Here is a 13,689-nt window from a genome sequence, read left to right on the forward strand (position 1 = left end):
TACAGATGCTCCTGGCTTAAAATTTTGTACAGTACTTCACATTTCTTTCAACTCCATAAAATCAAATAACCTTGATTGTTCTATAAGTATGCTTTGTACTTGCATTAATGTGAGGTATTGTAGTACCTCTTGAGTACTTGAGAATTTTACTTTTAACTGAGACTATGTTTTAAGGTAGCATGTGGTCATTTTAAGTTGTCCCAACAAACACAGGGCACAATTCACTGGGAGGTTTTCCTGCACAAGTTTCATTAAATTGAATGGGAAGCAAATAGAAATGCCCATTCAGTTCAGTGAAGCCCGCACAGGAGAATTTCCAGCTTGATTTTGCTCACTGTTTGTTGTAACTTTTACTTCATTCAAGTGGATTTTTGTGTTCCTTCTGTCTTGTGTTTCCTGTGCTGGTGCACTGTGTCCAACCATTCTTCCTTCAACATTTTAATTTTAGGGGAAAATCATTTTTCCAGTGGATGTTCTTCACAAGTAGATGAGCATAAAAAGATAAGATTGAGAGCTAACATTTGTTATGCTCTTGATTATTTTTCATATTGGGCTAAATGATACACAGTTTAAGGAATATCGCTGATGATAATACATGGGAGACAGGGATTTCAAAATAAATGGCATGTGTGACATGGAAGCTATTTTAAGGAACTGTCTTGCTCACCTGGTCAAACACCCGTTCCTCACTGCATTTTGCCAATTCAATCCATTTTAGATGTAACTTCGGGTATGGTGAAAGACCCACCGGACGTCTTGGACAGGCAAAAATGCCTTGACGCTCTGGCTGCTCTACGCCACGCTAAGTGGTTCCAGGTTCGGAACATCATTTTACTTTCTTCTTGTAGCCTTATGAGAGAGAGTAGTTCAGTTGTTCAGTTGGATGTTAAACTACACAAAAAAAAAAAAAAATCCAGGTTGCCCATAGTCAATATATGTACACATATATAAAATTAAATGGCTAGAGGGGAAAAAATTAATTCTTCTCTGAAGATTTGTACAGAAGAACTGTTTACTCAGTTCTTGCCAATTTGATGTCAGCTTGTTTTTCTGACCAGACAGCGAGGTTGAACATTTGACTCGCTCTGGGGGAATTGTATGTTTTGTATCTGTTATGTATTCCATAAGGCTGCAGAGTAACTTTGCTTTAAATAACAGAATGTGTGTTTAAAGCTTTGTGTTTTAGACATAAGACTTTTACTTTTTATTTCTTTAAGCTCACTAAGTGTAGGGAATGAAAGGTGAGGAACTATTTGGTTCTGTGACTTTGCGCTTCAGCAAAGGCACAAGCAGGAAACCAAACAGATTCCCATAGCCTTTCATTCTCTCTACTTGTTAGCTCTTCACTTTCGTATTTCTATTATAGGAAGGTAATTGTATGTGCTGTTACAAGTAAATCCTAGGTCAAAGTGTGCAGGAATTCAAGGAATGTTAGACTTGCAACGTAACCTGTGCACCTTGACTTGTTAAGCTACTAACCTTGGCATAAAAGGCTTCTGTAAATGGCAGCTCCTGGAGCGTCTCCCATTGACTTGTTTATTTCCTGAGTTTGAGCTTCCATTGAACAGTGGCGTTTTAGCTTTTCTAAGAGGCCTCTTTTGCTACTGGTGCTGGGATCAATTAACTCGATTTTGTGTTGCTCTCAAGGCTAGAGCTAACGGTCTGCAGTCCTGTGTCATTATCATACGTATCCTTCGTGATCTCTGTCAGCGAGTTCCCACTTGGTCTGACTTCCCAAGCTGGGTAAGTAGTATTTTAAAACCATGAGCCTATTATCACAAGGGAGGTATCGTATTTGCTCTGGTATCTTTCCTTCCAAATGCACTACTTAGTTTCTCAGACTTCGTTGATTTCTTTCCAAAATCAACATTACAATAGACCCTCGATTTTACAGCCTCTGATTCAGTGGACTTTGGATGCAACAAACAAAATCTGAATTTCAGGCAATACAGACTTTGCCCAAAGCAAGATGAAATTCATTGCTTCGCAGATAGTTTGAACATCGTCTGTACCTTTTCTGTTCGTTATGAACATGACCTTTTATTTGCATGTAAAATCCCGTTGCCATTTAACAGACATTCAGCTCTAACAGATAGACACAGCTTCCCCCATGAGTCTCTTAAATTGAGGATTCATTATTTATCTGTTACATTAACTCCTTTAATAACATATATACAGTACATTCGGAAAGTATTCAGACCCCCTTCACTTTTTTCAATTTTGTTATGTTGCAGCTTGATACTACAGTCGTTCAGATTCATTTTTTTTCTCATTAATCTGCACTCAGTACCCCATAATGACAAAGTGAAAACAGAATTTTAGAAATGTCTGTAAATTTATTAAAAAGGAAAAATGAAATATCACATGTACATAAGTATTCAGACCCTTTGCAACAACACTTGAAATTTAGCTCAGGTGCCTCCATTTCTCTTGATCATTGCTGAGCTGTTTCTACACCTTGATTGGAGTCCACCTGTGGTAAATTAAATTGATTGGACATGATTTGGAAAGACACACCTCTCTATAGAAGGCCTCACAGCTGACAATGCATACTGTATCAGAGCAAAAGCCATGAGGTCAGAGGAACTGCCTACAGAGCTCAGAGACAGGATTACTGCAAGGCACAGATCTGGGGAAGGCTACAAAAAAATTTCTGCTGCACTGAAGGTTCCCATGAGCACAGTGGCCTCCATAATTCTCAAATGGAATAAGTTTGGCACAACCAGGACTCTTCCAAGAGCTGGTCGCCCGGCCAAACAGAGCAATCAGGGGAGAAGAGCCTTAGTAAGAGAGGTGACCAAGAACCCGATGGTCACTCTGACTGAGCTCCAGAGATCCTGTGTGGAGATGGGACAAAGTTCCAGAAGGACAACCATCACTGCAGCCCTCCACTGATCTGGGCTTTATGGCAGAGTGGCTAGACAGAAGCCTCTCCTCAGTGCAAAACACATGAAAGCTCACTTGATGTTTGCAAAAAAGCACCTGAAGGACTCTCAGACTGTGAGGAACAAGATTCTCTGATCTGATGAAACCAAGATTAAACTGCTTGGCCTCAATTCTAAATGTTATGTCTGGAGGACACCAGGCACTGCTCATCACCTGCCCAATACCATCCCAACAGTGAAGCATGGTGATGGCAGCATCATTCTGGGGGGGTGTTTTTCAACAGCAGGGTCTGGGAGACTGGTCAGCGTTGAGGGAAAGCTGAATGGAGCAAAGTACAGAGATATCCTCAATGAAAACCTGTTCCACAGCACTCAGGACCTCAGACTGGGCCAAAGGTTCATCTTCCAACATGACAACAATCCTAAGCACACAGCCAAGACAACACAGGAATGGCTTAGGGACAACTCTGTGAATGTCCTAGAGTGGCCCATCCAGAGCCCTGACTTGAACCCTATTGAACATCTCTGGAGAGACCTGAAAATGGCTGTCCACTGACAGTCCCCATCCAACCTGATTGAGCTTGAGAGGATTTGCAAAGAAGAATGGCAGAAAGTCCCCCAATCCAGGTGTGCAAAGCTTGTCGCGTCATACCGAAAAAGACTCGAGGCTGTAATTGCTGCCCAAGGTGCTTCAACAAAGTACTGAGTAACATATCACATGTACGTAATCACATACATGTGATATTTCAGTTTTTCCTTTTTAATAAATTTACAGAAATTTCTAAAATTCTGTTTTCACTTTGTCATTATGAGGTACTGAGTGTAGATTAATGAGAAAAAAATGAATTTCAATGATTATAGTATCAGGCTGCAACATAACAAAATTGAAAAAAGTGAAAGGGGTCTGAATACTTTCCGAATGCACTATAGATCAAGATAATAATTATGGTTTGGCTAAAGTAATTTTGAGAGAATACAATTTTTATAGACTAAAAGATTTTTATAGTAATAGGGAACCTCTCAAAGATCAGATAAAGCAACGAATAGGTGATAAATCACCGTGGCTCTTTTGGTATCAACTCAAATCTCTTTTGGGCAATGGAAATATTAGAGCTTCAACAACATGGCCTTATACCAATTTCGAGAATTTGATCCTTTGCTATTTAGAACAACCAAAAGGAACTCTCAAAAATGTATAAGTTATTGTTGCAATTAGAAATAGGAGATCCACCATATGGCTTAAAGGAAGCTTGGGATACTGATTTTGGTAATCCCATACAGGAGATAAATTGGCAGAAATTATGGAAACCGGGTGTATTCACCTCAGCTCCAGTGCAAGATTAGCACTTGACTCCTGTTAGATTGGCACCGATGTATGAAAATTATTCTTCCAAATGTTGGAAAGGTTGTTCTAAAAAAAGGTCATTTTTTCATTTGTGGTGGTCATGTGATAAAGCTATACTCTTTTGGCATAAAATGATTGGGGAGATAAGTAACATCACTAAACAAAGGATTGAATGCTCCCCAGAGTTTGGCTTAATGGAGTTATTTACAGGACCAAACCTCAACCTTAAAAATAAAGTAATTAATCTATTTAATTTTAGCAGCCAAAATAATAATTGCACAATATATGGTAAATTTGTACATGTGCAGTACCTCTCTATTTACATAGCAGTAGTTCTTTTTTGTATTTTCTACATTTTTTTTCTTTATATGTATCTTGGATTTATGTTAATGTAGTTACCTGATATTATTTGTTAATCATAGTTCAATAAAAACAAAAAATATCGCATGACAGCAAAATGAAATATTTCTAAATAAGCAAAAGTCCACTCATTCAATATTTTAAAAATCTTTTTATTACAAGCTGTGTATTTTAGATGGTAGAACTGGGAACTGTAAGGGAAAGGAAGAACTTAAAAAAAAATCTTCACTACTGAAATAAATATGACAGTATAATTGGTTATAGGAAAGTGAATGTTTTCTTTATGGTAGACTTTCTGAAACTGTTACTGTATTCATTTATGTTTCCGTTCCTGAAGTTTTGCTTAGTACCTACACAATTACTTTATGCTATATACCATCTCTTAAGGGAATCCTATATTTTCTGTTGGAATAAGAAGGTTTCCAGCAATGTATTACATTCTTCTGGTCCCCAGAAAAGGCAGGAATTACATAATCCAGTACTTGTGGGTTATATTTTAGTACTTACAGTCTCAGGCTATATTTCTTCAAGTTTTACTTGTCATTCACTAGAGAGTCAGCTCTTCTTAACTTCTGCTAGCTGGAAATTAAACATTTTCCACAGCCCCTCCAAATATCATAAATAGTATGGGTGCCTCCGCTCTTCCAGAAATTTTTGCCATTTTCCCTCAGCAGTGGATTCTTCAAGGAATGAGCCAAACACTTTGAATGCTTTTTTGGCTATCAGAGCCTAGGCATTGAAGATAGAAGATCCCATCATCAGTCTTCCAGACTCTTCAACTCTGATCTAGTGCTCATATTCAGTTCACATTTAGTTCTCATTTCTATACAAATTGCCCCCTTGTTGGTTAACTGGTTTGTACCTAAACTTGAAGGTGAACTCATCAAAACAGGCCTCAGCCATCTTTTCTGTTCTCTCCAAATCAAGATGCCAATCCATACAATCGCATCCTCATCTCTTGTACTTCTACACAGAGGTGTCCTCTTTAATCTGTCAAGTGCTTTCCTATTTGAACTTCCACACAGTGCTCAAGGCACTAAATAAATCATTACAGTATTTTAATTTGTAAAATATCTTCCACATAGTTGTTTTCCCAGAAGATCCTTTTTCTGGTAGCAGTTGCCTTAGCTATGAGGATTTTAGAACTATTAGCCCCATCAATTAGAGACCACATGTGCGTTTTTCAGAGGGCACTATAATTCTGTGCCCCAGTCCCTCCTTCATTCAACAGCTCACTGCCTGTTTTTCATAAAATGCGTAAGTTTCTCTTGCCCGTCATCTCTTTCAAAGCTTCTGAAGCTTCTGAAAAGACACGAAAGCTGGCTTGTGCCAGAAGACTGTTGTTCATAAAGGACTCAGCAAGCCCTGCAGGCTAGATTTGTTTCCTTTCATTCTGCACTGTCTTTCCCGGTGGTATAAGATACATGATGTACAGGATCTTCTTATAAGATGCACCTTACTGCACATTCTACAAGGAAGGCAGCAATGTCAGCAGTGTTCTTCACAAACCCAGCCACATGAACTAACTTGAGTACTTGCACTAGATAATACAAAGTTGACATACTCATCTTTGTTGAATTTATTTGTTAGAAGGGGCATTAACGGTAGATCGCTATTCCTAAAATTCAGCCAAAGCATTTTGCATGCGTCCCTCACATGCCAAACGTAGCATTTGTCACTAAAAGTTCCCACCAGTTTAATAAGATTTTTTAATCCATTCAGTTGTGTCTCGGAGACTGCCTGGACAAGTCCCTGCAGTTTTCTTGACAAAGTTTTTCAGAAGTGGTTTGCCACTGCCTCCTTCCTAGGGCTGAAAGTGACTGGCCCAAGGTCACCCAGCTGGCTTTGTGCCTAAGGCAGGACTAGAACTCACCATCTCCCAGTTTCTAGCCTGATGCCTTAACCCCAGGCCAAACTGGCTCTCTTTAGTATGGTAGAACCATCCAACTATCCACTCAAGCAATAGCAGTCTTTCCAACTTAATAATTGGATCACACCACCACCCCAGACTCTGTTCACTCTGTTGGTCTCTCGCAGAGACTTACAATTTTCTTTTTACTTACCTACTCCTAAAGCAAGCTTCTTGGTATAGTTGGTATCAAAAGTTTAGCCATGGATGGAATGAGAGTCATGTGATTGCTGCCTTTCCTAGGGAGTGCAAGAATTTTACCTGTTGTCAGTGGCCTCTGGTGCACCAAACCAGAAGGAATGTGCGCAGTAATTAAAGTTCTGATTTGTGATTTAAATGAAAATATAGACAGTGGCTGATTTTTGTTTATTTATTTAGGCAATGGAATTATTAGTAGAAAAGGCAATTAGCAGTGCTACTGGACCACAAAGCCCTGGGGATGCATTAAGAAGAGTATTTGAGTGTATATCTTCAGGAATTATCCTAAAAGGCAAGTTGAATAATACCTGAAATCAGTAATTTCTTGATTATTACTTTTGCATATCTTACATATTTTTTCTTTAGATTTTAGTAAGGATGAAATAGCATCTCTGGTATATTCTGTTTGTTATAGGTGGTCCTGGCCTTCTCGATCCTTGCGAAAAAGATCCTTTTGATACACTTGCTTTAATGACAGATCAGCAAAGAGAAGATATTACTTCAAGTGCACAGGTAAGTGAATGTTGTGGATGTCTGATAGACAGATGATGGACAAGGCAACCGTAAAATTTGAGTTGAAAATCGATTGTGTTACCCAGTAGTATTTAACACTTGTTTTCAAGTAAATGGAGAACTTTTTTTATAACTTAGTAGCTTATTTAAGTTTCCTTTGAGTCAGGATCAACTCATATTGATTTCATGGACACTTCTATGCAGTTCTCTTGGCAACAGCATGAAGGAGTTTGCCACTGCATTCTTTGATTTTTATTTTTTTCTTTTGGCTTTCCTGTCCAGTTTACAGCCCTGATATTCCCTAGTTGTTCCTACCCATGTAATAACATTTTATAAATTATTGCTCTTGATTTTTAAAAATGAAGGGACTTTGAATATCATTAAGTCACTCACTAGGAAAACAATACTAGATGGGCAAAAATTAAATATTCTGTAGGAAATTCTAGCAGGTACCTACTTGCCTCATTATGTATATAACATCACTGCAAAATACTAAAAAATCTGATAGGTCCATCATGGTGTCTATGATTCAAGTACATTGGGTAATGTGCCTATGTAGAGCTCTATTCAGAACTTTCTAGAGCTTACAGAATTATTTGGCTGGTATCCGGTTTCCCCCACCCACCTCCCCATGCCATACAATTAAGCATGGTCCTCACAGTGTTTCCCTTTGTTTTCAGCTACCATCGTAGTAGTACATTCATAATTTGAGCTGATTTTCCTGAGTTCTTTATTTTTTCCTTTTTAATGTTTTTCTTACTGGTTTATAATCTCTCAACTCTTCTCAAAACTTCTTAAAGTTACTCATCAGGACTTGCAGGTATCCAGTGTTCAGCCTTATCACTCTCAAAACCCCTTTTGCAAATGCTGGCATTGGAGGCATACGATGTGTTTTTTCTGCCTTGATGAAGATCATGGTTGCCTTAACCAGACACTCCCACTTTCTGGGAGCAAGTTTCAAGGGCAGCAGTTTCCAAAGCATGTATTTCCCTTTGGCTTCCTTCACACTTCCATTGTCCATAGGGCAGTGGTCCCTGCATCACCATTATTGGCACTGAAGAAATCACCCAGTAAGGGTTCAAAGCCTTCTGAGTGGCCTGCCAAACTATTTCCATACAAGACAAAAATAAAAAGATGGGTAAAGGCCCTGTCACTTCCCTGATTCCAGCTCACTAATTCTTCTCTATTATGCCCTTTTCCAGCCCTGATACCACCAGTTCTGCTCTTGATGGCCTTTTCAGACCATACTGCCCAGTTGTCACCAGCTTCTCCTCAGATACAGAAATCAATCTCAGAAGGAGAGATCTAAGACAGATTTGCCTTAAGATCTATTCCTCTGTAATACCCTCTTATCTCCCATCTTAAGTCTGATTTGGATAAATATCACTGTCTTTCCCTCAGTCATTTAGGCCTGCATTTCCTGAAATGACTTGTACCTCCTGAGGTCTTAAATTGTATCCACTGCCACTGAACCATATATTCATTCCATAGCAGAGTTCATGCCAGTCTCTCTGAACTTGACAATAATGCCTCTGATTCCTATTCTTTCTACTTGATATCTCCTTTTACATTATCGTCTGACGCTCAGGATGAGGTTCAGATACCCCATTTTCTTTTGGAAAGCCTCCATCCCTACAGCAAACAAATTGGTAAGATGGCACCCTCTTTGCCTGAAAGTTACGAAGTCTTCTGAAATAGGAGAAGACTCATTATACCTATTAATTTAAGACACTACTGCTTCACCAGTCCTAATTCCAGTGCTTCCAGTGTTGCCGAAGACAGCAAGAGCCTTCTGAGGCAAATTGGTTTCTATGCTACTGACTTCTCACTGGGTCAAGAATATTTACGGTTTAAAGGAAGATAAATGTCCTTTCCTAATCCAACATCCACTGCCCAACTCTAGTATACTGGAACTGTCAAAATCAGGCTCTTACCATCAACAGTATTCTGCATCCATGTATAAGACAAAAAACTGGATAGTCTGAGATGGAATACTCTTTGGGATTCTCTTCCTCCGTATTTCCAACTGTCGAAAGTTATGGCAAAATATTTTCTGTGAGAGAGGACATCCTATTTCTTACCTAATTTGCAGGGAGATACAAACTAGTCCAGGGTTTTCAGACAGAAGCAGTGTGTTTGCCAAGCAGGAATTAAATACAACTCATCATGTTCTCTCAGCAGCCAGAGTTCTAGCATCTTCTTTTACCTGAATTACCATGCCTGGCTCTGCTCCACTGACTGGCACCAAAGGTTCTAGAATTAAGGAGCTTGACTTAGAAGAAGATGGATTATTCAGCAATAGCACTGCTGATATCCTGAATATCCTGCACAGGATTCAGACGCTTTCTACAACACTTCTTCATCCCACTCACATTTTGACCAAAGACTATCAGACTTTCAGACAGAAGAACTATACCATCTCATATCAAGGTGCTTTAGCCAGATGTTGGCATTGTCTAGACACCCAACACAGCAGATTTATAGACATCAGCCTCAATTCCAAATAATGTATTTGACTCTGATATTCCTCCATATCATACATTTAGGGATAACCTGGCTCACTCTCGAGATATATGGGATTCTATAGCAGATTATTTTTAGGTTTTGTGTTCTAAACTAAACTGACACCAGACCACCTCATCATTTTGAAGGCATCTCCAGAGTTACCTCAGGTGGTTTCCTTCCTTGCTTCTTGAGAACTTTCCTCTGGAGAACTAGACTCCTGTCATTTTTTTCCTTCATTGCTCCTTACATAGGTACTTTTCCTAGGAAGGACACCAATTAGGGACCTTTGCCATCTCAAATATTTTTGAGGCAGCTCTTGTTTCTGGTATAAGTGATAAGTTGCCCTCACCACTGCTACATCCGTGTCAGGATGGAGAGTTCACATCCAAGAACTCTGCATCCAAGATACTCAGTCTAAGCAGAGACATCACAAGGTATCAACAGACTTGAGCTTCTCACAGTTTGGAATTCCATGGTAATTAGATACAGAAAAAAGACTGCCCCATTTTACATTTTATGTTACAGATTCTTGACAGTCCTGTCAGGTTTTACCAAACAGGCAGGAGTGGAAGCAATTAGGCAAACTCATAAAAATCCAAGAACTTCAGATAAGTAATCTTTATTAAAAGAAAGTTAGGAAGCTGTAATGAAAGAATTCTAGTGACTGCTGTGTTTCAAGAGCAAGCCCATACAGAAATATTCAAATCCTTTTGCACCTCTTTCAACCCATATGTAGTAGGCTACATGGCGCTTCTTTTGCATGGGAAAACTGGATTCAGTTCTACAACTCCTTCAGGATGAGGCACAGCAAACCTTGTCTTCTCAAAAGCCTTTCATAAAGGCTTCCTATGCAACTAAATGGAACTCCTTTGAGATCTTCATCTTTGAACACCAATTTGATTTCGTACAGTATGAGGTCTGTCATATTTTGACCTTTCTCTTGCATTTGGAACAACAAGGCCTGGCTCTCTCTTCAATGAAGGGGGTAGCTTACATCCAGTTTATTTTCTTCTTTTGTCACTTGGTAATTTTCTTTTTTCAAATCTACTCATGGAGAAGTTCTTGAAAAGCTTAGCATATGTTTCTCTTCTAGTGTCCATTCTGCTTCCAGCCTGGAGCCTCTCCCTTACTCTGGTCATCTCAGATTCATTCATTCATTCATTCAATTTATATGCCACCTGACTCCCAGTGACTCTGGACAGTTTACAATTGTTAAAAACAAGAAAACAACACAAAACAAAAAAGAACAAAAATGACAGAGATAACAAACCCAGATGGGAACCAAGAAAAAGGAGCTTCAGTCATGCTCCTATCCTATGATTCACTTCCTCTCACCAGAAGGTAGCTTTGTTGGTAGCTGTAACATCAGCTCTTTGAGTTGGAAAATTGTACAGCAAAGAGAGCTTCACTTCCTTGTTTTTCAAAGATGCCGAATAATCCTTCACCCAAGTAATGCCTTTCTTCCAGAAACAGTCCTTCCAATTGAATCCAACCACCACATTGCTTGTCTTTTTTCCCAACTTCTGAATACCACTGGAAACATCATTCTTTGGATGCCCACTGCGCTCTTGCTTTTACCTGGACTCTTTGTGACCTTTGAAGGCACATCTAAAAAACATGGTCCCCTCTTTCTGCCCAAATGGATAATGGTGACCATCAGGGTTTACTATCAGCTGGTCAAAATGCTATGCCCCCTTCCAATCCATGCCCATTTCACAAGATTATTAGCAGCATGAGCAGCCTTCTGATCCATTTCCCTGCTGCAGTTATACCAGGAGACCAAGTAGACTCAGCCCCACATCTTCATACAACACTACAGACTAGATTTCCAGTCCCACGTGCAATCTTTGTAATGATGTTCCTCTCACTGGTCTCCTGATTATCAGATCCTCCTCCTTGTAAGAAGCTTGACACTTACCCTTGTATGTGAATTACAGAGACCACAATTAAGTCCAAGCTATTTGCTTGTAAGTGTAATTCTTCAAGGGGTGATGTATGCATTCATACAACTCGCCCTTAGGATGTGCTGTGTCAGTCCTAAGAAGTGATGGGTTCAGCAGACAGTGAGCCTACTAATATGTGTTGTGGAGGGGAAGTGGTCCCACCGAATTATTCTGTCAACTAGCAATTTCCAAACTGGCACAGATGCATAACTTATGTAATTCACAGATGACCACATGAAAAACTGAGGTTCCAGGTGAGTAACCAATTCTTGTATTGAAAAATGTATTAAGTAAGGTTTTTGCCGCTGGAAGTGATTTATTAAAATTAACAGGCCTCTGTTCTTATAAAGTTGAAATTCAATCATTCTGATTTCTTTTTTTCTTCCTTCTTGATACTAGTTTGCACTGAGACTCCTTGCATTCCGTCAGATCCACAAAGTTCTAGGAATGGATCCATTGCCCCAGATGAACCAGCGTTTCAACATCCACAGCAATCGAAAAAGGAGAAGGGACAGTGATGGAGTTGATGGATTTGAAGCTGAGGGGAAAAAAGACAAGAAAGACTATGATAACTTTTAAACAAGAAGTTTGTGTGTGCATTGTTAACACAAGAAGGTGACAATGGAAGCCATTTGTTGTAAAAACAATTCTTAATATCTTTTCAAGTACAACCTCCCCCAAAACTTTTGTGAGGCATTCACACCATTTTAAAGGATGTGCAGACTTAATTATGGTAGAAAAAGATTACTAATGGAAACTGTATTTCGATTTTTGGTTTGTTTTTAGCCTGCCTCCTTTTTTTAGGTTCTAAAATATAACTCTTGATTTCTGTTCTTTATGTTAACTGGTCACTGTGTACTTAAGTTGTACTGTATTTAATACATTGTTACGTGTTTCGGTTGCTTTGTGTATTTGCAAATATATTAAGAATTTTTACTTACCTTTCACTCTAGCTGTAAGTTGCTTTGTATTACAAATGGTAAATACAGTTCCTCCTTCACTTAATATTTTATAGCAGAACACTTTTTTGTAAAGTGGGGCTGCAGGAGTATTTCTCCTTAATGTGAAGCATTAACAACCTCTTATCCCGCTATTTAAGTGCTTTCAATTAAATGTTTCTGCCAATTCCATGGCATTTGTCTCTCTAGTGATATAATGGTGTAATTAAGACAGATTTGTGTTACTCTAATCAGGTTTGTTGTTAGTTACACATTAGCAGTATAAATGCTAAATGTACGCAGTATGGACAGCAATTTTAGCAATTACAAAATTGATCAAAAATTGCATGATTTTGTTTTTAATAGAACGGCTTTTAAAAAGTATTGTTTTAGGCTTCATGTCTAGGTCTTTGTTCAATTGACTTTGACATAGCAAGGCCCAAAAAATAACTTTCTGAAATTTTGCAGAAAATGTAGGCAAGAGGACAGTTTTTCCTATTTGGGTAGAGTTTGGCTGTTTTTGGAGAGCTTTATCAGTATGGTAGTAATACCATTAGCTCTGAATTAAAAATAATTGTTTGCCATATCAGTGCCTGTGAAATTGTTCCTTTTGCTGTTCTTGTATCAAATTATACACTGATTTTCATTTAAACCTAAAACTGAAGATAACAATCTCTCATAAATTGAAGGCTATACTGTAAAGAAAATAGCAGAAAATTATTTGTGGCCATAATGTATGCTTATGTCTCCTTCAAACAGCTAAATATTATAGCAGTGGTGTAATTCAGTCTACATCTGGCTGTTGATGTATGCTTTGGTTCACAGGTGTGATTTGTTACAACACTACAGTTGAATACACAAATAAAGACTAAAATGTGCTAAGTGATATACTGTTGATTGTACACTCAGGACAAATACCTCAATTAGTTACACTAGTTCACCATTTATCAATTTAGCAATACCATAATATTCCTAAAGCTGCCCTGAGAACTAGGAAATTTTGGATCAAACTAATTTCAGTAAACCAGATTAAGCATTCTAGTCCAATTAATCAGAGATTGCCAAATTCTTGCCCTTTTAAACTGTTTGAATG

At 38.6% G+C, this 13,689-nt stretch overlaps 1 protein-coding gene across 1 annotated transcript in view; it reads left to right on the forward strand.

Annotated features, from left to right (window-relative positions):
• ZFR (zinc finger RNA binding protein) overlaps positions 1 to 13,478 on the forward strand; it is a 53,389-nt gene extending 39,911 nt beyond the window's left edge. The window contains exons 16-20 of the mRNA XM_063295773.1: positions 719 to 816; positions 1,648 to 1,743; positions 6,878 to 6,989; positions 7,113 to 7,210; positions 12,058 to 13,478. Of these exons, the coding sequence (XP_063151843.1) occupies positions 719 to 816; positions 1,648 to 1,743; positions 6,878 to 6,989; positions 7,113 to 7,210; positions 12,058 to 12,237 (584 nt within the window). The 3' untranslated portion in view covers positions 12,238 to 13,478. The remainder of the gene's footprint in view (positions 1 to 718; positions 817 to 1,647; positions 1,744 to 6,877; positions 6,990 to 7,112; positions 7,211 to 12,057) is intronic.
• The last annotated feature ends 211 nt before the right edge of the window (positions 13,479 to 13,689 follow it).

This window comes from Candoia aspera, chromosome 2, assembly GCF_035149785.1.
Source record: "Candoia aspera isolate rCanAsp1 chromosome 2, rCanAsp1.hap2, whole genome shotgun sequence".
Lineage (NCBI taxonomy): Eukaryota > Metazoa > Chordata > Lepidosauria > Squamata > Boidae > Candoia > Candoia aspera.